The sequence below is a fragment of the Pelophylax lessonae genome, assembly GCF_965119305.1.
Source record: "Pelophylax lessonae genome assembly, chromosome: 2".
Lineage (NCBI taxonomy): Eukaryota > Metazoa > Chordata > Amphibia > Anura > Ranidae > Pelophylax > Pelophylax lessonae.
In genome coordinates, this window is record NC_138769.1 from 262,268,968 (window position 1) to 262,294,625 (window position 25,658).

Here is a 25,658-nt window from a genome sequence, read left to right on the forward strand (position 1 = left end):
CATGAGCGCACATTTCTGAATGAATGCAAAACGTCCTCTGATTAGACAAAGTGGAGAGATGGGGGCAGTGACATCATGATCTCCACCCCATCTAATCAGAGAATACTTTGCAATTACTGAAAAAATGCAAAGCGTTCTCTGAATGGCATCGTATCAAGCAGCTGCCATGCTACATAATAACCACTGGGGGGTCACTCACTCAGCATGGGTTGGCAATAGTCAGAAAATGATCATCTCATATTTACACTGCATTATTTAAAAAACTGGCATATCTGTTTTTGTGAAAAACATATAGAAAGTTTACAGTTATAAGGTTTCTCCTTCTTTCTTTTTTTTCAGGTGATAATGTTGCATATGAGCTTATGAAGATTTGCAAAAACGTCTCACTTCAGGATGGTAAACTGCATAAGAAACAACCAACTTTTAATGTGTGGATTCCTGCATTAGAAATGGGGTTATATCAGGAAGAACACAGCTGCAGAAGACTTGTGAGATGTGTATTTAGGGCTCTAAGCAGAATTAACATGTAAAAACCCCCTACGGTAGAAGACATGATGCATATGCCGGGTTTCAGGGACTACCTAAAGGGTCCTCAAGCACAACTATTTCTGGTGAACTCTCTAACATGTGGTCTGGAAGTTTGTTTGGCAGCTGGGGTCTCCTTTGTGCCACCATTGCTTCTTGAAGCTGGAGTGGAGGAAAAATTCATGACCATGGTACTAGGTATGTATACCAGGTAACCTATGCACAATTTGTAATTGTAGAGTGAAGTCACACCCACCTTGGACAGGCGTTATCACAATAAAAAAGGAGGATTTGTTTGGGACTTTTTATGTGTTATCTCAAGTAGATAAAGAACATTCTTCTTGTTAACCAATTACTTTTCACTGCTTATTAGCTACAACAATAAACAATGAAAATGCAAAGTAATGTAAATGAAACATTAAAGGGGAGTTCCAGACTCAAAACGAAAATTTGACATCCGCTTGCTCTAAGCAACCTGAAAAAGAATTGGATAATCACGATTTTTTTTTTGCTTTACTTACCTTGTTTTTGAAGAAATTATACTTACCTTCCTTCCTCTTCCTCCCTCTGCGGCGGCGCCGTGACTTCCTGCTTGCATTGACTCCTGGGAGCTGAACGTCATCGCTCCCAGGAGTCAATGCGCCTGCACCGGCCCCGCTCGTCACTTCCGGTGCAGGCGCGTCATTCCCTGCTAAATAGCTTCTGGGCACGCCCAGAAGCTGTTCAGGGATGACGCGCCTGCACTGGAAGTGACGAGCAGGGCATTCTGGGACTCCGACGTCACCGAAAAGGACGCTCTGGCTTCAGCTGCCCACACCTGAGATGGCAGTGCTGAAAAAGACATTTTCAAGGTAAGTATTTCTTCTAAAAGGTAAGTGAGCCCGGGGACGGTTCAGAGGCTATCATTGTGAAATGCACTAGCCCAGACTGTTGCGGGGCTTTTTTATCGGAGAAAATTTTCTGAGGCCGGAACTCCGCTTTAAACAGGTCCAAATGTTGCAATCTACATTCATTGACACTCAAAATCCAGGTAAAATGCAAAAGTTCCTTAAATAAAGATTAAGCTATCCTTATCATACTTAGAAATCTCAAACTTGTAATTTCTAGTTAAATTACAAGTCTGCACAGCAGAACGTTACCGATTCCTTTCTCGTCATTTACCTATACAAAAATCCTGTATAATAATAATCATCACGTCACTGTGTCCAACTTAGCAGAGGAGTTGTTGGCCAACAGATACTTTACTTGCTGCTTTGCCGCTACTCCTAGCCTCTCAGCATCAATAGATCCTGCCAACTGCCCCCACAAGAAGAAGAGTAATAAAGGTTTCTGTGCTCACGTGGCAATAATGAATGGATTCAAAGTTATTTACAAGGGTTTTCTATATGTAAATCATGGATAGCTGAATACCAGTACAAATTGCAAATTTAGTGATATATTGATGGAATGGAGTTTGTAAAAGCCTATCTTCTACTTTAACTACTTTAGTCCCAAAAGGTTTTGCCCCCTTAATGACCAGGCCAATTTTTGCGATTCGGCACTGCGTTACTTTAACGGACAATTGTGTGGTCGAGCAATGCTGTTCCCCAATAAAATTGATGTCCTTTTGTTCCCACAAACAGAGCTTTCTTTTGGTGGTATTTGATCACCTGTGCGATTTTTATTTTTTTCACATTCTGCTTTTTAACATTCCCAATAAAAAAAAAATGTAAAAATCAAAATTTTTCATCATTTTAGGCCAATTTGTATTCTGCTACATATTTTTGGTAAAAAAAATCCCAATAGGCTTATTATGATTGCTTTGCGCAAAAGTTATCGCGTCTACAAACTAGGGGAAAGATGTATGTCATTTTTATTTTATTTTTTTTTTTTTTTACTGGTAATGGCGGAAATCTGCCATTTTTTAGCGGGACTGCAACATTGCGGCAGACGGATCGGACCCCTAACTGACATTTTTGACACTTTTGGGGGGACCAGTGACATTACTACAGTAATCAGTGCTAAAAAAATGCTCTGTTACTGTAATAATGGCACTAGCAGGGAAGGGGTTAACCCAGGGGCCTAGGGGGTGTTTTCTAACTGTATGGGGGAGGGACTTGTGGATCCAGCACAGAGACCTGTGATCCTAAATAGGAGGATCACAGGCGCTCTGTGTTCATTCCAGAGAGAACAATGGTCTGCTGTGTTTACAACAGCAGACCGTCACTCTCTCTCCATAGGGAGTGATCGCGGGTGCCTGACGGCAATCGTGGCCACTGGCCCTGTGGATCGGCTTCCCCGCTGCCTAATGGGGGCGCGCACATGCCCTCAGGAGCGCTCCCGCGAACCGATGTACCTATACGTCGGTTCGCACAGCCGAGCCAGCCCGCCGCAGTATATCTGCGGCGGGTGGTCGGCAAGTGGTTAAATAAATGATTTGCTGACTGTTTGTCTATACTAAACTACTTAATGTGTTGTTTTATACATGGAGGGGTTAATTTACTATTCTTTTAAACAAACTGATTTTAATATATTGTGTGATAAAACTATGAATTTACTATACATTACAATGATTCAAACCCCTAATACTATACAGCATCACACCAACAGGGCACACCAGCAGGCATTCATTACAAGCAAACTACTTTATGAATAAAAGCAAAAAGTACTATTTTCTCCTTTTTCAATTTGGGTCACATGCCTTTTTTTTCCCCCTGCAGCACAAACCAGCTTGGGGCAGGGCTAAGCTAAAGCGGGTCAAAAGTCTTGCAATGTCACCAGGTTCCTCCCCAGGCCATGCAAATCCAGAGTGGAAGTTGTCAGTCAAGGAACTAATCCACCCACCATTGCCTTACGGTGGTGAAATTCTTGACTGACAGTTCCAATCCACTTTTCACAGTCTGGGGTGGAGGGCCTGGTAATGTCACAGGACATGTGACCTGCTCCAGCTTAGCCCGGTCCCCAGCTCGGCAATTGTGAAATGCAGTTAGTGGATTTTCTTACTAATTTAAAGAAAGGAAGAATGCAAACTAGCTGTGGCAACGGCCGCTCTACACAATCACAGGCTGCCGAAGGGACACAGATGGGTGGGAGGGACAGCAAACGGCATGATCAACAATTTTTTTGCAGCATAGAGAAAAATAATTCTCTAGTACCTGAATGAGTATGAACAGAATGTAATGCAGCATATATTGACAGTCTTTTATTTATTTGGTTTTATTGACACTTTAACCACTTGCCTACAGTGCACTTTCACCCCCTTCCTGCCCAGACCAATTTTCAGCTTTCAGCGCTCTCACACTTTGAATGACAATTACTCAGTCATGCAACACTGTACCCATAAAAAACTGTGTCCCTTTTTTCACACAAATAGAGCTTTCTTTTGATGGTATTTTTTCACTACTGTTTTTTTCTTATTTTTTGTGCTATAAATAAAAAAAGACTGAAAATATTGTGAAAAAACTAATTTTTTCTGTCATAAAATTTTGTAAATTAGTAATTTTTCTTCACAAATTTTGGCCAAAATGTATACTGCTACTTATCTTTGGTAAAAATAACCCAAATAAGTGTATATTATTTGGTCTTTGTGAAAGTTATAGAGTCCACGAGTTATGGCGCTAATCATTGAAAATTGATCACACTTGATCACACCTGATTTACTGTACTCATTTCTTGAGACACTAAAAAGTCAGGAAAGTACAAATACCCCCAAATGACCCCTTTTTGGAAAGTAGACATTCCAAGGTATTTAATAAGGGGCATGGTGAGTTTTTTGAAGTTGTAATTTTTTTCCCACAATTCTTTGCAAAATTAAGATTTTTTTTTTTACAAATTGACGTATTAACAGGTTATTTCTCTCACACAGCATATGTATACTTGCAACTACACCCCAAAACACATTCTACTACTCCTCCTGAGTATGGCAATACCACATGTGTGAGACTTTTTCACAGCCTAGCCACATACAGAGGCCTAACATTCAAGTAGTACCGCCCGGCAAATGACCCCATTTTGGAAAGCAAACACTGCAACGTATAATTTTTGAGGCATAATGAGTCTTTTGAACGTGTCATTTTTTTCCACACGTTTTTGGAAACTGTGGAAAGAAAATGAAAATGCATTTTTTTTTACACAAAGTTGTCCATTTATGAAATATTTTCAACACATAGCATGTACATAGCAAAAATTGCACCCCAAAATACATTCTGCTACTCCTCCTGATTATGTCAATACCACATGTGTGAGACTTTTTCACAGCCTGACCACATACAGAGGCCTAACATCCAAGTAGCACCGTCCGGCATTCTAGGAGCACAAATTACACATATAATTTCCTGACAACCTATCGCACTTTTGAAGGCCCTGTAGCACCAGGACAATGGAAACCTCCATAAAATGACCCTATTTTGGAAAGCAAACAGCCCAACGTATAATTTTTGAGGCATAATGAGTCTTTTGAATATGTCATTTTTTTTCCACTAGTTTTTGGAAAATGTGGAAAGAAAATAAAAACGCATTTTTTTTTACACAAAGCTGTCCATTTATGCAATATTTCTAACACATAGCATGTACATAGCAAAAATTGCACCCCAAAATACATTCTGCTATTCCTCCTGAGTATGGCGATACCACATGTGTAACACTTTTACACAGCCTAGCCACATACAGAGGCCCAACATCCAAGTAGCACTTAACACAAAGTTGTCCATTTATCCACTTTAAGACTGGGCCTATTTTTGACACTTGGTGTTTACAAGCTAAAATCAATTTTTTTGCTAGAAAACTACTTAGAACCCCCAAACATTATATATTTTTTTTTAGAAGAGACCCTAGAGAATAAAATGGAGATCAAAATAATGTGGGTTTGTGGCGCGCTTCAGAAGTGAAAATATAAATTATTTATAAAACGATGTGAATATATATATTTAATAATTGGGTAAAACCGTGTTCTTTTTTGCTGGGAGTAGGTGGTCACTTAAAAGTATAAACGTGATTATATATAGTGCAAAATATAAATAAATAAATCCAATATGCCTCTATATTGTGTTGACTATATATGACAAAGTGCTGGGTGCTTGTATTTCTTAAAGATGTCAATAAATAAATAAAAAAAATGTAAATATTTCTTCAGAATCAATCAAAGGTGCTGTGTGCTTTCACTCTTCAATCTAAATATTTATAAATTAATAAAGTGCAGTGTTCATAGTGTCCATATAAAAGAATCCGAAATAAGGTGCAATTCCATTCAATGTCTTCAAAGGGAATAAAAGTGCTCTCATGCAAAATAAGGGTGTTGTGACTTGCTGCCTCTACCAGGTGTCACATCTAGGTGTTCTAGACTCTCACCTTAATAAGGTGTATATTGCGCCTGTTATATAGCTTAGCCTCCGGGTAAATGGTTAAGGGCTTTCGCTCATTCCGATATCCTGTTATAGCCTCCGGGTATTTCCTGTCCTGTCCGTTGTTCCCTGAGGAAGTCACGTGACGTGACGTGACGTAACGCGTAGGAGGAGCCGTCAGACTACCGGAAGTGACGTTAGAGATCGGAGCGAAGCACTCCCAACGCTGCATTTGTACATTCTTTGCGAACAAAATACCTGCTAAATGTAAGTGCAACTAACTTTTTTAACAATAAACTGGTTTGATATACTGCACCATGATGTCCCTTTATGCTTACTGAGCCCGAGGTACGATAAGGAGTTAAGGACGCCATAAAGTGTTAACACCCCAGAAACGGACAGGACAGGAAATACTACCCGGAGGCTATAACAGGATATCGGAATGAGCGAAAGCCCTTAACCATTTACCCGGAGGCTAAGCTATATAACAGGTGCAATATACACCTTATTAAGGTGAGAGTCTAGAACACCTAGTAGAGGCAGCAAGTCACAACACCCTTATTTTGCATGAGAGCACTTTTATTCCCTTTGAAGATATTGAATGGAATTGCACCTTATTTCGGATTCTTTTATATGGACACTATGAAAACTGCACTTTATTAATTTATAAATATTTAGATTGAAGAGTGAAGAGTGAAAGCACACAGCACCTTTGATTGATTCTGAAGAAATATTTACATTTTTTTTATTTATTTATTGACATCTTTAAGAAATACAAGCACCCAGCACTTTGTCATATATAGTCAACACAATATAGAGGCATATTGGATTTATTTATTCATATTTTGCACTATATATAATCACGTTTATACTTTTAAGTGACCACCTACTCCCAGCAAAAAAGAACACGGTTTTACCCAATTATTAAATATATATATTCACATCGTTTTATAAATAATTTATATTTTCACTTCTGAAGCGCGCCACAAACCCACACTATTTTAACCTGTATTAACTGGTTCCTGGTACCAGTACCGTGGTGCAGCAGTAAGAAGAAAAATACACACTACCTCAGATAGCGCAGGAACCACCCATACATATAATAAAATGGAGATCGTTTCAATATTTTTTATCACACTATATTTGCGAAGCAGTCTTCCAAATGCAAAATAAGGGTGTTGTGACAAATGCAATTTTTTTGAAAAAAATTCACTTTTTTTAATTAAAAAATAAGAAAACAGTAAATTTAGCCCAATTTTTTTCCATAATGTGAAAGATAATGTTACGCCGAGTAATTAGATACCCAACATGTCATGCTTTAAAATTGCGCATGCTCACAGAATGGCGCCAAACATTGGTACTTAAAAATCCCCATAGGCAACATTTTAAAAATTTCTACAGGTTACCAGCTTAGAGTTACAGAGAAGGTCTAGGGCTCAAATTATTGCTCTCGCTCTAACGAACGCGGCGATACCTCACATGTGTGGTTTGAACACCGTTTACATATGTGAGCGAGACTTGCGTTTTCAGTCGCTTCTGCGCGTGAGCTAACGGGGACAGGGCGCTTACATTTTTTTTTCCCCTATTTATTTTATTTATTATTTTTTTATTTTTACACACTTTTAAAAAAAAAAATGTTTTGATCATTTTTATTCCTATTACAAGGAATGTAAACATCCCTTGTAATAGCAATAGGCATGACAGGTCCTCTTTATTGTGAGCTCTGGGGTCAAAAATACCTCACACCTCACAGCTACACTAAAAAAGAGAAAAAAATTGTTGAAAAATAAAAAAAAAAAATTGCCCTTTTAACTGGTTGCTAGGCAATGACTTTTGACGTAGCTCCGGTCCTCCAAGACCATAGAGTCGAGTGAGGGCCATCTTGCCCTCACTCGACTTCCTGTCTCTGAGGATCCGGGTCCGGATAGTTTTCCCCGCTGCCGGCGGGTCCGGTAAGCTGAGAAAACATCTGGGACGTGGCGGGAGGGGCACCTTTTCCCCTGCACCGTAAAGGTAATTCCGCGGCGAATCCGCCACTGGGACCACCCTTATCTGAAAGCCGACCGCCCGCCGTTTAAAAAAATACCGGGGTTATGGCAGCTATCTGCTGCTATAACCCCAGTATTTAGCTTTTAATGGCCAACGTATATAGTCGTTAGGCGGTCGGTAAGTGGTTGCATGTATATAGCAAAAATTGCATCCCAAAATACATTCTATAAAGGAAAGTGTACAGGAATAGTCCGAGTCCATCTCCGATCCGCTACTATTAGCGATTTCAAATTCCGTATCGGATTCGGAATTGGATTCGGATACTGATGAGAGCTCCCCGGTGCTCTCATCAGTCATGGAGAGGACCTGAAGGGCCTCCTCGCTGCTGTACATCCTTTTTGACATGCTGGCTGTGATGGCCTGTGCGACGGGTGACGGTTGACTGCGGATGATCACTGATGGGTGGAAGGTGACTGATAGGTGGCAGGTGACGGGCACCTAAAGGGCTGACAGATGACGATGACTGATGGGTTGACAGATGACGATGACTGATGGGTTGACAGGTGACGATGACTGATGGGGTGACAGGTGACGATGACTGATGGGGTGACAGATGACGATGACTGATGGGGTGACAGATGACGATGACTGATGGGGTGACAGGTGACGATGACTGATGGGGTGACAGGTGATGATGATTGATGGGCTGACAGATGACGATCACTGATGAGGTGACAGGTGACGATGATCGATGGGGTGACAGATGACGATCACTGATGGGGTGACAAGTGACGATGATTGATGGGGTGACAGATGACGATCACTGAAGGGGTGACAAGTGACGATGATTGATGGGGTGACAAGTGACGATCACTGATGGGGTGACAGGTGACGATGACTGATGGGGTGACAGGTGACAGTAATTGATGGGGTGACAGGTGACGGGTGATGGTCACCGATGGGTGACAGGTGATGGGCGATGGTGCACGGCGGTACTGATGGCAGTCTCTGGTGACAGGTGCACTTTAGGCTACGTTCACATGTGAGCGTAGCGATCGCAGGCAGAATAACTGCGATTCTGCCCGCGATCCGGAAATCATTGTAAATCGTGGGACGCCTGTGCGTTGCCCGTGATTTGCAATAGCACCCCAAACGCTGTGCGATGTTGCCGCGATTTCCGCCTGCCAAATCGCAGTAACATCGCGCAAACAACGCATGATGCCCCAAAGAAGCTCTTGTACCTTTTTTGAGCATCATGCGTTGTTTGCGCGATGTTGCCGCAATTAAGGTTAATAAAAGGATTATATTTATTATTTGTAGAAAATAGTTTGTAGCAGCCTTCTAGTCAGGTGCCAGATAGGCAGTATAGTTTTTGGTTCTGGCTGCTTATAAGCAGAATAACAGCCTAAAGGTATGTGCTTTCTGCTTATCAGGGAGCAAGATTTACATTTAGGCCTGTTCCATGTGCCCTGTGTGGGATTCAACTGGGCTGAGGGAGTGTCCCCACTGTGTCCAATAGTAAGGCACGTTGGACAGTGGAGGAAACCCAACCAGTGACACAGGCTTTAATATCTATCCCATGAGGGATAGGGTAATAAAAGCCAAGGGCACATGTGGCAAGGCGTCTTTGGGCGGAAAGCCAGGTCCCAGAAGGAGGGTGACTGCTGTCTCTCCTTCTGTAGCTGTAGATGGTGGTCACAGGCAGTCGGTCTGGTGAACCAGAGTGTAGGGCTGAATCCAGAGGTCCAGAAAAGCTGACTGGTGGAGTTGGAGGCAACAGTGACTCTGGAAAAACAGTGTCCGTGAGTACAGAACAACTTGCCCGGGGGTCTGCCCAGGAAGGGGACCACTCCAGAGGATAGAGTCAGTGGACGGGTGTCAGCACACACAGTGAGAGAGAAAGGGGTGCCGAGTTTAGAACCCTGAAGAGAATGGGGGGAAAAGGGGATATGCCTGTATTAGGCTCCCCTTTTCCTTATGGGATCGTGGCAGTTAAATAATAAGATGATAACTCAGGTAGTTAAAGGTTTGAAAATAGCAGTATTTGATTGGCTAAATTTAATTACTAGTCTAGGATAGGGCATTAAGAATTAGCCAATAAAATCCCAAAAAATTCCAATAATTTCCCTATAAATATGGGCAGCACTCCAACGGTTTTTTCAGTTATCCTGGAGAGGACATCACATCAGCACTGCCTACGATCCCATTACAAGCAGGAACACTTAAAGTATCTTCATTTCAGTGCAGAGTGAAGCAGCAGCCTTGCCGCATCTTAAAGTCAGTTGTCCTAAATACTGTGAATAGTTATTAGTTGGAGTGTCTCACTCATCCCTTCTCCTATCCAAGTTCTAAATAAAACTACAAAACAACATCCCCTGGACTGATCATTGACTGAGCAAAGTACCTAAAGTGATACGTTTCTGCAACCAGTTGCTACGGGTAAGCCAGGGGAATCCAGAAAGTGTTATATCCAGCATTTCTTTAGGGGGCAGTGCTACATAATAATACATTTATTTTCCAGATTCATCCATAAATATATTTGATACTGTTCCTTATATTACCCTGACATAGAAGCTGACAATGCAAGGACTAGGGAAAAATCCAAAATGAGTAGTGATCTTCCACCAGCAAGGGTACTCAGTTTATTGAGTCTAGTTGAAAAAGTAATATCGAGTTTTTACTGATAACACAAAATAAAACAAACGTTTTACAATTTAAAAATGTCTAAATAGGTAGTTAAAAGGCAAGCAAAGTGAATGTTGAAAAATGTAAGCTTGTGCATCTTGGTCACAGTATATAAAGTAATCCGATATGCATTAGATAAAATACAGTTAGACAAAAAACCTTGAAAAACTGGTTAGAAGTTAGCTATGCACCACCGCTTACTATCAAGTAACAGCTGCAAACATAGACAAAATAATAAAAAGATATAAAATATAAAGATAAGCAAAATCAGTCATGGATTTTAATTTGAAAATATGTCCCGTTGGCTGGTTTTGATTTGTTCTTACAAAAAAAAAAAGCTATCAACTTTTTTTTAAGTGATTGTAGAGTCTCTGTTGTTTTTCATGTTATAGTTACCTGCTCTGTGAAGTTGGTTTTGCACAGAGCAGCCCAGATCCTCCTTTTCTTGAGTTCCTAGGCTGGCTCTCTTGGCCCCTCCCTCCTATCGAGTGCCCCCACTGCAAGCAGCTTGCTATGGGGCACCCGAGCCGAGCCACAGCTCTGTGTGTCCAAACACCTTCACCGCAGCTCCTCTAAAAGATCTGGCAGAACAGCACATAAAACAAAAGAAGAGGGTGCAGATTCAAATGTACTATACTCGAATATGCACCTTCTTCTTTTGTTTTATGTCATCTGTACCCTGCCAATCATTAGCAACTGAGGCATTCACCATCCCGGAGCCACATACATAAAGAGTATGTGAATGCTGCCCTGAGACACTTATGATTGGCCAGATACAATAAATCCTGGTGGGATCTCTCAAGTGGGTTTGGAATCAGATCTGAACATGTCTGAGCTCATCCCTACTAACCAAATACACTTAGGTTACCTCCCGGCTCAGAACCTGTGACTGAACAGTTTAAGGCAAAGTTTACATTTTTACCATGTTCAGGAAGGAGAGGGGGGAAGGGGTCAGTAAATATGTCATGAACGACATACTTAGTGTTCAGTACCGATCAACCACTGTTTTAATTTATAACTGAAGCATAGAAAACTGTGTTTACTATGCTTTAGTTTGTTAATAAAGCTGTGTACAGAGCTATTCCTGTTTATTAATTCTGTGCACCTGTGTCCTCAATCTCCTTTCTCTGTCTCAAAGGTTCTGTTTACACACCTGATATCCCACCAAAGCCCTCCAAATTGTAAAAAAACATTATTTTAAAAAATTAAAATAAAGAACTACTGACACTACCCTCTGCCCTACTAACACCAACCTCTGCCCTACTAACACCAACCTCTGCCCTACTAGTAGCATCCACTGCTCTACTAACATCATCCACTGCTCTACTGACTGACACCATCCACTGTCATACTGATATTGTCAACTGCTCTACTGACACTGTCCTCTGACCCCACACACCATTCACTGCCCTACTAAACACTGTCCACACACCATCCACTGCCCTACTGACACTGTCCACACATCATCCACTCCCCTACTGACACTGTCCACACACCATTGACTGCTCTACTGACACTGTTCATACACCATCCACTGCCCTACTGACACAGTCCACACACCATCCACTGCCCTACTGACACAGTCCACATACCATCCACTGCTCTACTGACACTGTCCACACACCATCCACTGCCCTACTGACACAGTCCACACACCATTCACTGCCCTACTGACACTGTCCACATACCGTTCACTGCCCTACTGACACTGTCCACATACCGTTCACTGCCCTACTGAAACTGTCAACACACCATCCACTGCCCTACTGACACTGTCCATACACCATCCACTGCCCTACTGGCACCATCCACACACCATCCACTGCCCTACTGACACTGTCCACACACCATCCACTGCCCTACTGACACAGTCCACACACCATTCACTGCCCTACTGACACTGTCCACATACCGTTCACTGCCCTACTGACACTGTCCACATACCGTTCACTGCCCTACTGAAACTGTCAACACACCATCCACTGCCCTACTGACACTGTCCATACACCATCCACTGCCCTACTGGCACCATCCACACACCATCCACTGCCCTACTGACACTGTCCACACACCATCCACTGCCCTACTGACACTGTCCACACACCATCTACTGCCCTACTGACACTGTCCACACACCATCCACTGCCCTACTGACATGGTACGCACACCATTCACTGCCCTACTGACACGGTCCACACACCATTCACTCACTGCCCTACTGACACTGTCCACACACCATTCACTGCCCTACTGAAACTGTCCACACACCATCCACTGCCCTACTGACACTGTCCACACACCATTCACTGCCCTACTGACACAGTCCACACATCATCCACTCCCCTACTGACACTGTCCACACACCATTGACTGCTCTACTGACACTGTCCACACACCATCCACTGCCCTACTGACACAGTCCACACACCATTCACTGCCCTACTGACACTGTCCACATACCATCCACTGCCCTACTGACACTGTCCACACACCATCCACTGCCCTACTGGCACCTTCCACACACCATCCACTGCCCTACTGACACTGTCCACACACCATCCACTGCCCTACTGGCACCTTCCACACACCATTTTTATTTTACCAAAAATATGTAGCAGAATACAAATTGGTCTAAAAGGATGAAAAAATAAGATTTTTACATTTTGGAGGGATAATATATATATTAGAATGTGAAAAATATTGTTTTTTTTTTTCCAGAAATGTCGCCAATTTTTGTTTCGAGCGCAAAAAATAAAAATCGCACAGGTGATCAAATACCAGCAAAAAAATCTCTATTTGAGGGGGGAAAAAACATCAATTTTATTTAGGTACAGCGTCGCGTTATTTTCCGTTAAAATAACGCAGTGCAGAATCACAAAAAATGGCCTGGTCATTAAGGGGGCAAATCCTTATGGTCCAGAACTGATTAAATAAAAAAGAGGTTTATACCTACAGTATCTCGCAAAAGTGAGTACTCCCCTAACATTTTTGTAAATATTTAATATATCTTTTCATGTGACAGCACTGAAGAAATTACACTTTGCTACAATGTAAAGTAGTGAGTGTACAACTTGTATAACAGTGTAAATTTGCTGTCCCCTCAAAATAACTCAACACACAGCCATTAATGTCTAAACCACTGGCAACAAAAGTGAGTACACCCGTAAGTAAAAATGTTAAAATTGGGCCCAATTAAACATTTTCCCTCCCCGGTGTCATGTGACTCGTTAGTGGTACAAGGTCTCAGGTGTGAATGGGGAGCAGGTGTGTTAAATTTGGTGTTATCGCTCTCACTCTCTCATACTGGTCACTGGAAGTTCAACATGGCACCTCAAGGCAAAGAGGATCTGAGGATCTTAAAAACAAATTGTTGCTCTACATAAGAATATATAAGAAAGTTGCCAAGACCCTGAAACTGAGCTGCAGCACAGTGGCCAAGACCATGCAGCAGTTTAACGGGACAGGTTATACTCAGAACAGGCCTCGCCATGGTTAACCAAAGAAGTTGAGTGCACATGCTCAGTGTTATATCCATGAGTTGTCTTTGGGAAATAGACAAATTAGTGCTGCCAACATTGCTGCAGAGGTTGAAGGGGTGGGAGGTCAGCCTGTCAGTGCTCAGACCATATGCCGCACACTGCATCAAATTGTTCTGCATGGCTGTCGTCCCAGAAGGAAGCCTCTTCTAAAGCTGATGCACAAGAAAGACCGCAAACAGTTTGCTGAAGACAAACAGAATAAGGACATGGATTACTGGAACCATGTCCTGTGGTCTGATGAGGGCAAGATAAACGTATTTGGTTCAGATGGTGTCAAGCCTGTGTAGTGGCAGCCAGGTGAGGAGTACAAAGACAAGTGTGTCTTGCCTACAGTCAAGCATGGTGGTGGGAGTGTCATGGACTGGGGTTGCATGAGTGCTGCCGGCACTGGGGAGCTACAGTTCATTGAGGGAACCATGAATGCCAACATGTACTGTGACATACTGAAGCAGAGCATGATCCCCTCTCTTCGGAGACTAGGCTGCAGGGCAGTATTCCAACATGATAATGACCCCAAGTACACCTCCAAGATGACCACTGCCTTGTAAAAAAAGCTGAGGGTAAAGGTGATGGACTGGCCAAGCATGCCTCTATTGAGCATCCTCAAACGGAAGGTGGAGGAGTGCAAGGTCTCTAACATCCACCAGCTCCGTGATGTCGTCATGGAGGAGTGGAAGAGGACTCCAGTGGCAACCTGTGAAGCTCTGGTTAACTCATTGCCCGAGAGGGTTAAGGCAGTGCTGGAAAATAATGGTGGCCACACAAAATATTGACACTTTGGGTCCAATTTGGAGGTTTTCAATTAGGGGTGTACTAAGTTTTGTTGCTAGTGGTTTAGACATTAATGGCTGTGTGTTGAGTTATTTTGGGGGGACAGCAAATTTAGACCGTTATACAAGCTGTACACTCACTACTTTACATTGTAGCAAAGTGTCATTTCTTCAGTGCTGTCACATGAAAATATATAATAACATATTTACAAAAATGTGAGGGGTGTACTCACTTTTGTGAGATACTGTACCTGCTTTGTGTACTGGTATTGCACAGAGCGACCCCAAACCTCCACTTCTTGGTTCCCCACTGGCGCTGTCCACTTCTTCTCTTTTGTCTCAGCTGCTATGGGGGCAGACATGCGGGCTCACTCCCTCCATAGACAAACAGAGCACAGTTCAGCCCTGAACGCCACTCCCTCCCTACTGGATTTAATTGACAGCAGCAAGAGCCAATGGTTCCCACTGGTATCAATCTGCCCTGTGAGACTAGGGAGAAAGAGCAGTGCGCTGTAGACAGGCACAGCGCTGGATCAATAAAGGACTCAGGTTAGTATTTAGGGAGGGAGGGAAGCAGACAGCGAAAGGTTTTTTACCTTATGGCATGTTTTGCATTAAGGTAAAAACCTTGTGAATTTAGAAGCACTTTAAAGCGACCCAACCACTCTAAAAGTAACTCTGAGGGATACACATAAAATGTTAATAAGACAACCTATAATGTCAGTTATGTTTGGATTGACTGCCTAAATTTAAAGTTCGTTTAAATTCAAAACCCTTTTTTTTTTTAAACAGCGTGGGAGGGATTAAACCCATGTGGTTTTTTTTTTCCTATCCCATTGGGAAAATTTCTTATCACTTCCTGTACTTCTTGAGCCAACTCCTTTGTTGCCTTGGCGGTATGTTTTGGGTCATTTTCATGAGGAAATACCCATCCAGGACCCTACTTTAGAAGAAGGTTCTCATCCAAGATTTTACAATACATGGCCCTGTCTATTGGCCCCTCAATGCGGCAAAGTCAGGCCTGTACCTTTAGCAGAGAAACAGCCCCAAAGCATCATGTTACCACCACTGTGCTTGAGTGCAGGGATGCTGTTCTTAAGGTCATAGTCAACATTTTTCTTCCTCAAAACAAAGAGTCGAGTTAATGCCAAAGAGCTTAATTTTGGTCACATCCAACCACAGCGCTTCCTCCCAATCCTTCTCTGAATAATTCAGATGTTTATTGGCATGACTGTGCAAGTGAACTCGACGTGTTTGGAGGAAGAAAAATGCTGATTATGACCCTAAGAACACCATCCCTACAGTCAAGCACGGAGGTGGAAACATTATGCTTTGGGGCTGTTTCTCTGCTAAAGGTACAGACTATTGTAAAATCTTGGATAAGAACCTTCTTCCCTCAGCCAGAACACTGAAGATAGGTCCTGGATGGGTCTTTCAGCATGACAATGACCCAAAACAATGACAGCCAAGAAACCCTAAGGATTTAGAGAAGATCTGTAAAAAAGAGTGGAACAAAATCCCTCCAGAGATGTGTGCAAACCTGATCACCAACAACAAGAAACGTCTTACCTCTGTGCTTGCCAACATGAGTTTCTCCACCAAGTACTAAGTCATGTTTTGCTTAGGGATCAAAATACACCTGTAATAAAATGTATAGACCCATTTCCTTTTAAGTGGGCAAACTTACAAAATCTGCAGGGGGTCAACTATTTATTTTAACCACTGTATCTACAGTATATATTGGCTTAGTTGTGACAAAGTGATGCATGTTCATATGCCTAAATAATATGATGAATGTTACAATTTTCTTTTTCAGGTATTGGCCCAATTTTTGGTCTTTTAGTTGTACACCTGATTGGTTCAGCCAGTGATCGGTGGAACAGCAGATATGGCCGTCGCCGTCCCTTCATCTGGATTCTTTGCTTTGGAGTTATGTTGAGTCTCATTATTATCCCATATTCCAGCTATCTGGCCAGTTTTACCGGTCGCCATCATGCTGGCATGGAGGTGGCCTTCCTAGTGTTTGGAATTGTCCTCCTGGATTCCTGTGGACAGGTCTGTTTTACTCCTTTGGAAGCCTTACTGTCTGACCTTTTCCCAGAAGGAGAGGCTTGCAGGAAGGCATTCTCAGTCTATGCATTAACAGTTGGACTAGGTGCATGCATCGGTTATTTATTACCCTCTGTGGACTGGAGTGGCAGCTGGCTGGCACAGCAGTTAGGAGGGCAGGAACAATTTCTGTTTACACTCCTGCTTATTATATTTTCTGGATGTGTATTTGCTACATTCTTTGTCTCAGAAGAGATCTGGACGAATTCAGTACATCAGGAAATCTCTTTGGAGCACACAGGAAGATGGGGGACTTGCCTGAAAGTGTGTCAGCCTTGGACTCTGCCATCCAATCTTTGTCGTTTGGTTGTTGCATTCAGAAGTACATGTGCTTTGGTTCCACGATTGAGGAGATTTTGTTGCGGGGTGCCCATTGCTCTGTCGCGCCTATTTGTGGCACAACTATGCTCTTGGATGGGCCTTATGACATTTATACTGTTTTATACCGATTTTGTTGGAGAAGGACTGTATCATGGTGTACCAATAGCAGAACCAGGCACAGAGGCTAGACTTCGTTATGATGAAGGTCAGTAAAATGATAAATCAGAAACAAATATTCACAAACCAAAACTTTCTTAATCTATTTTATCTTTATTGCGTATTTCCTCTTCATCCTGCAGCATTATCTTTTCTAGAAATTGCTCTTAAATCGGTATATATTAATTCTCACAAGCAGCATGGCATTTGCTTTATTTTTGTTGTTTTTCTAATCTCAACTAGGAGTCAGGATGGGAAGTCTGGGCCTCTTTCTTCAGTCTGTGATATCAATAGTCTTTTCAGCCTCTATGGATTACCTGGTTAGGACATTTGGAACAAGATTTGTCTACCTAGCTGGTGTCTCTTGTCTACCTGTTGCTGCAGTCGTCATATGCTTTTCTAGTAATGTTATCATGGTAACCGCATCAGCTGCCATAACAGGAATCCCATTCTCTGTGCTTCAGATCCTGCCCTATACTCTCACTTCATTATATCACCATAACCGTCAGGTAAGTCACCAACATGTTACACCAAGTCTCTGTGCATGAAGCTATACTTTTCAGTGTCCAATAATTCATGGTTTGCCTTTTAAATAAAGTTCATACAATCATCATCAGTAAAAACAATCCCAGCACCATTTAAGAAAACCTAGACATGTAAATGATTGTTATAGCTCATAGAGTTTTAACCTAAGAATTCAAAACGCTGTGGAAATCTGTCATCTCCCATGCTTGATATATCCCATCTACAGGCACATTTGATCCATCCTTATACCTAATAAATTTTAAAGACTGGTAGTTCAGAACATTTAAATACAGCAAAAGTAATTTCTGCTAACAATATTGCAAACTACCAAATGAGCATCATGCCAGGGATGTTTTTAATAATATGAAGGATATTAGCTTAGTGATGCAATAAGACAGCGCAAATCAAGTAGGAAATATAAATCAGGATGAAGAAGTCAAAGCCCAACCTTTTAGTTTTGGTAATAGGGAAGATATAAGGCTCATGTCAAAATTTTGTTCCAGTGTTTATCTATTTGGGAGATTTAGCCTCACTTTCCTTCAGGACAGGAAGTGATGGGACATCTCTCCAGTGAGAAGAAGTAAAGACTGCAAAAGAACACATTTTTTCAGTAAAAAGTGAAAGGATTGGGATCTCTGTCAGATTTTATATTTTTTTCTGCCTGAGGTTATCGTCTCCCCTTTTTTCTTTTAAAGCTGTTAAAGGGACAGGATGGAAGGGGAAATCTTCCCATTTGGGAAACAGGCAGCAATAACAATTTTACATAATTATTTACTTTTTCTAAGACTATCCAGATCCCAAAAAATAAATACATAAATAAAAAAAAATATTTGACTACAGTTATAAAAGGTCAGTTCACCGAAATTTGACTTATTAGTTGTTGGCAAAGGCTGTTGAGCTGTTCCTAGAAATATTTGCATTCTATCTTTATTTCAGCTCTTAGAAGTTCATATCACCTTTGCACGTTCCAGTAAGTCTTGTAGGAATTTCCTTTAATATAAGCTAAAAAAAACATCCAGTGGGAAGAGTGGGATCGCCCTCCAATGGTCAGCACAGACACATAAACTTAAAACGAAACCAGCTTTAGTTTCAGTTTAAATAGTTTGTTTGGACCAAGCTGGCCCAAACAAACTATTTCCCTCACTAGCATGTGCAGGCCACTGGATGTGCTGTATGAACTGTATGTAGCTGAGGCTACATACAATATACATCACTGTGTTCCGGGTGCAAAAAAAGACCCTTCCTATCTCATACCTGGAACAAAATAGTGTTGTTCTGGGTGGTGCTTAGTTTATAGGCAGCTTTGTATTCTATCAATGAGTCAGAGAGATGTGCTGATGATGTCACAATCTCCAACTAACCAATAATCTCAACAAGTCCTTGGGAGATTTAAATAATGTCATATGTTTTAAACCTTCATCATCAAGCAAAAACTTAAATACTTTTGGGTGGACTGATAATTTTAATGTTTAGGATTACATTTTTAAGATGAAAATACCTATTTATTAGGTTTCTCTAAATGGTCTATTTTTTTTAAATATTGTTCTAGTGTATATTTCTTTATATATATATTATTCTTCATGGTATATTTTCTTCTTTCATGCTATCTTTGGACAACCTCTAATGCTGGAGTGCAGAATGTTTCTTCTGTTCTGTAATTGTCCCAGGTACTGAACTGCATGTGCTTTATTTTGGCATTTATGAAGAAATTTACACTTAGGCACCTCTTCTCTATGAAGAATACGTTTAATTGTTGTAGTTGTTCCTCATAACTGAGGTCCTCCAGCCCCTATTGCTTTTGTTGCCATTCTCTGCACTCTCTCCAGTTCAAGGACATCCTGCCTGAAGTTTGGAGATGAAAATTGGACTGCATACTTACAATATGGCTTAAAGTATCAGAAGTCCTACTTCTTCCATTTTAATAACCAGACTTCTAGCATTTGTGTGCAAAATGTGCATAAGCACATATTATTTTATCCTTGGTTGCTCTTGGGTTAGTTAGATTTCGCAAACCTGCTTCGGTTTTTGATGTTTTAGTTTCTCTTCCATCTTTGCCCACATCTACATTAGGTGCACACGTTGATCCTTGTGCGATGCACGGTATACCTCTCCCACCCCAAGGATGTTCAGGGATGCATAGATCACTGAAAAAGTTTTCAGGGCACTAGGGAAATGCTGGCATATGTGTTCAAAAGCCGTTTTAAGCCATACCACAGTGAACAAGAACATAGAAGTCATGTGAAACACATCTACTGTCCTACCCTGCTGTACCTTGTACCACTTATGTGAATAAAGGAACTTTTCTTCATTGGATTCCATGGTGGTGTGCGACCATTTTCTTCTTTTATGAGGAATTTAATATACAGTGCCTTGAAAAAGTATTCATACCCCTTGAAATTTTCCACATTTTGTCATGTTACAACCAAAAACGTTAATGTATTTTATTGGGATTTTATGTGATTAGACCAACACAAAGTGGCACACAATTATGAAGTAGAAGGAAAATGATAAATGTTTTTTAAATTTTTTTTTACAAATATCTGAAACGTGTAGCGTGCATTTATATTCAGCCCCCCTGAGTCAATACTTTGTAGAACCACCTTTTACTGCATTTACAGCTGCAAGTCTTTTGTGTTTGTGTCTCTACCAGCTTTGCACATCTAGAGATTGACATTTTTGCCCATTCCTCTATGCAAAATAGCTCAGGCTCTGTCAGATTGGATGAAGAGCCTCTGTGAACAGAAATTTTTAAGTCTTGCCACGGATTCTCAAATGAAATTAGGTCTGGTCTTTGACTGGGCCATTCTAACACATGAATATGCTTTGAACTAAACCATTCCATTGTAGCTCTGGCTGTATGTTTAGGGTCTTTGTCCTGCTGAAAGGTGAACCTCTGCACCAGTCTCAAGTCTTTTGCAAACTAACAGGCTCTCTTCTCAGATTGCCCTGTGTTTGGCTCCATCCATCTTCCTATCAACTTTGACCAGCTTCCCTGTCCCTGCTGAAGAAAAAAATGGTGTGTTCAGGGTGATATGAAGTGTTAGTTTTCCCCCACACATAGCGTTTTGCTTTTATGCCAAAAAGTCAAAATTTAGGTCTCATCTAACCAGTGCACCTTTTTCCATGCTTGCTGTGACCTCCACTTGGCTTCCTGCAAACGGGACTTCCTTTGTCTTTCTTTCAACAATGGTTTTCTTCTTGCCACTCTTCCATAAATCCCAAATAAAATACATTTACATTTTTGGTTTGTAACATGACGAAATGTGAAAATTTTAAGCGGATGAATCCTTTGTCAAGGCACTGTATAGCACAGTATACAGTACATACAGCAGCAGTTTGTTATATGTGGTGTCCTGTTTCAGTTGTGATGCTTATTGGAGAATTGTATGGGTACAGTGATGGTCAGTTGAAGTGCATGGGGGCAGTGGAAGTGCGTGGAGAAGTGCAGAGTGCAGTAGAGGTGAATTAAGGAGTGCATGGGGGATGAGTAAAATTGTAATATTCAGTATCTGCCATTGAAGAAGTACACGGACCCAGTGGTGGTCAGGCAAGAAGTGCATGGGTATAGTGGCAGTCAGTGTGGTGCACATGCGTAGTGGTGAAGTGGGGACACATCATGTTAGTCAGTAAGCATTGCATACTTATAGTGGTGGTAATGTAATTGACATTTATCTCTAAATAACCCAGTCATCCTCCATTTTACTGGGGACAATGTGTTGGCAAAAAAATAAAAACCTCTATGTCCAGCCTGTGCCCTACACTATGTTGTGTATTTAAAACAAGGAGCCATAAAAAGAGTGAGCGAGCTCTGCCTTTGGCTATCACCAGAGTGTGTGGCAGGATTTGTACCTCTGCTTTCTGCTAAAAGCCCAAAAAGTTAATGAAAGTGCAGAAATAGCTTTCTCACATGTCCCAATTCTCGGTTTAAATCATTATAGAAGATATATTTGACACTGCTCTATAAAATGCTAAGGAAAAATGTATTGTTAGTCTTATACTGTGCTACTTTATAATATGCAAATGAAAACATGTCCTGTTCTATTCAACAGGTGTTTCTCCCCAAATATAAGGATGTGGCAGAGGATGAGACAGTACAGAAGGAAAGAAAGCCTGCATTCATCAAAGAAGCAATGGACAGTAATGGTGTTTTACTTTTCTCTGCAAATCCTTCTTCTTTGTGTCTTGGTCCTTCCTGTGATGGGTCTCTTACAGTTGGAGAATCACTTGCACCAAACCACGGGATCTGCCTAGACATAGCCATACTTGACAGTGCCTGTCTGCTCTCACAGGTGGTCCCTTCTCTTCTAATGGGTTTTATTGTACAAAAGACACAAACAGTCACAGCTTATATTGCCTTTGCAGCAGTCTTTGGATTGATAGCTGTATATTTTTCAAATAAGGTAATATTTGACAAAAACGATATGGTGAAAACAACGGCTTTGTAACAAGAACATCAAAAATTACTTAAAACAGAACTATAGGCAAAACTTTTTTTTTTTTCATTTTGGATAGAGTAATGAAGGGTTATAACAGTTGACAGATTTTGTTTTTTTTTGGCCACCTGTGTCCCATTGCGGAAATTTCCCTTCACTTCCTGTCCCATAGGCAAACAGGAAGTGAGAGGAAATCTTTGAAAATTAAGGGAGTTCCTTGGGGATCCTTAGGTCACCAAAACTAGCGTCCCCATTGGAAGATTATCTCTCTATTACTTTTCTTGGGATAACCCAAAGTTTTGGATTTTCTTTTACTTTTACTTTCAATGATAATTGTAAACAGGACAAATAAAGAGGGTGAATCTCCCCAATGGGAGCACAGACAGCTTCAAAAAACCTGAATCTCACTGCACCAAAACTAAAGAAAAAGTTGTGCCTTTAGTTATACTTTATGTATGACAGGTTTGAAATATGAAATATAAATGTAAAGGTATAAATGAAGGCTGGATATTTACATGAAGGCTTGCTTGAAAGGAGAATCTGTGTTTTTACTGTGAATATTAAAGTATGTTACATATTAAATGAATGCCACTTTGCAGATTTAATATATTATTAAAAATTTCAACAACTATATGTTTACCAAGTTTTTATTTTGCCATTGGTAATAAGAATTTATGATGTGTTGAAGTAAACACCTCCTTCTAAAGTATTAATAAAGTGGAATAATTATTGAATACTGTTATGGATTGCAGTGAACCCTCTGTATCTCCAGCAGATGGCTCTTCAAAAAGCAGACTCAAGTAATGTCTGGTCTTCTTCAAAGCCATTGACCTTGCATGGCAGACAGCACCACTGTGCAACCCTCAGGAAAGTGGAGGTCACGTCAGGAATGGCTGGAGATTCAGCTTGGTAGCAAACAAATATATTCACAGAGCAAGCAGAAGGTCAAGACAAAAGAGTTGTAAACAGTGGCAACCAAATAAAAGCATATATATAAAAACATAAGCGGTAATAAACCTAAAATCAAACATTTCATATATTGCAGCTTGTGGTGGCTGCAATAGTTTTCTTTCTTTCCTTTATATTCACCTGATATAACTGTAAGAAAAAGTAAGTTGTTTTTTACCAGAATAAGCTGTTCGGGAGATGTAGCAGTTAGAGGGTTGAGACAAACCCATTTACTACCGAGAAGGGTGCTTACAATGATCAGCCTTTATTTATGAAAATCTTTTATCTAAAAAGGGAAAAAAAAAAACCTGTTGTAACTGTTGGACCAATGCAAGTATGTACAGTATGTGCCATTCCTGTGCGATCCCCGTAAAAGCTGTAAATCACTGTAGTAGGTTCTGCTACTACAGTGATTCCTACTAGTTTCCAGGTTCTGTGCCAAGCGACTGCCCTGCTGCATCGTGAACACAGGAGGCTGGTTGCTCGTGATGGGCGGGGTTCTGGGAACACATTGCATTTTCTCAATAAATGTAAAGCCTTCTTTGATTGGACAGGCTAGAGAGGTGGGATGGTGACATCATAATCTCCACCTTGTCCAATCAAAGAACACTTTGCATTCATTGAGAAATGCAAAGTGTTCTCTGCAAGGCTCTCCTGCCGCGCAAACAACCTCCTGTGTTCAATGAGCCCCAGGATAGCCGTTCAGGCACAGGACCCAAAATACCAGCAGCAATCACTGTAGTAGTGGTTCCATTACAGTAATTTCCATCTTCCTTGAGGATCTCACAGGTATGGCATATACATATATACATTGGTCCAAGCTTGAGAAATGTAACTATGTATAAATTGCCATACCTAAACTTCAGCTGTAAGGCCTCATTTAAGCAGGTGTTCCTATCCATGCACCCAGGTGAAGGGTACAGTGTCTGCATTAGGGGTCACGAAAAAAAAAAATCTGATAAAATTTCCGTTATTGGGAGATTCAGATGTATCCAAATTTCCAAATCACAATGGAAACAAATTTCAACGAATGCAAAATAAATTATAAAGAATTATTTGAATTTGAAAATAAATTCAAATTCGAAAATGAATTTGAAATGGAAACATATTGCAATAAATACAGTAAGGTATAAAAGTGAAATAAGATGACTATTCCTACTTGGGCTGCTTTATAGAACATAATATAAAAAAATAGAACAAAACAAAAATAGAAAAAATGGAATAGAATAGAAAAAAATGGAATCGAAAATGAAAAGAATTAAATAGAAAATAAAGTAATAGAATAGAAAGAATATAGCCATCTTCAAAAATTCAAATTTCAAATAATATAAAATAGAATAGAATAAAATAGAATATAACAGTCTTCTGAAATGTGAATTTTGAATAATATAAAATAGAATAGAAAAAAATAGAAAGAATATACGTGTCTTCTGAAATGTGAATTTCAAATAGAATAGAACCAGTTATTCTTCACAGTGACGTTGAATGGATTTAATATTCTCTATTCAAATTCGATTCAAATTTGATCTAAAACAAATAAATGAAACAAAACTAAACAAAATAAATTTTGTTATTAATTCAACAAAAAAAAGGATTAGTAACTTAACAAATGTATACGAAATAAAACTAATATTTTTGTTCTGCACATGTCTACTGTCAAATTAGGACCAGTGGCTGTATCCATTCATTAAATGGGACTGTCTGTGCATCCTGTGCTGATGAAGACAACCTTTCGCATGGGTGTATGGATAGGTGGGCCTAAAGGAATTACGTAGTTAAAGTTTGGGGTTGTCATTGTCATTCTTGTTCCTAAGAATACTAGTTGCTGGCAATTTTTGACTTTGTTACTTTTAGTCACAGGTCTGGAATAAGCATGCATATTTGTTTCAAGTCAGTGACTCAGCAAATGGTGTGGACGTAGCACATGTGATTATTCCAGGAAGGAGATGTAAAATAGAAATGGCAGCAAGGAGCACACAGTCTACCAGTGTTGTACAGCTGTTGTGGATCACTACAAATAAACACTATAAAAACGGCAGTGCACTCTGTAAACCCTCAATCCTGGGACACAAGCTTTGTGCAATTACTGTTTTTTTTTTTTCTTTTTGGCATTTAGGCATGCTGAGGAAGGAGGGGATGCCTAGATGCCAACTTAAAAAGCAGCTTTTGAGCCCTTAACTTCAGATTAGATGGCTCTCAGAGTGCACAGAAACTTCATATATACAGTGCCTTGCGAAAGTATTCGGCCCCCTTGAACTTTGCAAACTTTTGCCACATTTCAGGCTTCAAACATAAAGATATAAAACTGTAATTTTTTGTGAAGAATCAACAACTAATGGG

General features: G+C 40.7%; 1 protein-coding gene across 1 annotated transcript; it reads left to right on the plus strand.

Moving 5' to 3' along the window:
• Nucleotides 1-369: 369 nt before the first annotated feature.
• On the plus strand, nt 370-22,423 carry SLC45A3 (solute carrier family 45 member 3). Its single transcript, XM_082244549.1, has 4 exons — nt 370-723; nt 16,643-17,461; nt 17,656-17,921; nt 21,987-22,423. The coding sequence occupies exons 1-4, from the start codon at nt 552-554 to the stop codon at nt 22,380-22,382; spliced, it is 1,653 nt and encodes a 550-aa protein (XP_082100675.1). The 5' UTR covers nt 370-551; the 3' UTR covers nt 22,383-22,423.
• The last annotated feature ends 3,235 nt before the right edge of the window (nt 22,424-25,658 follow it).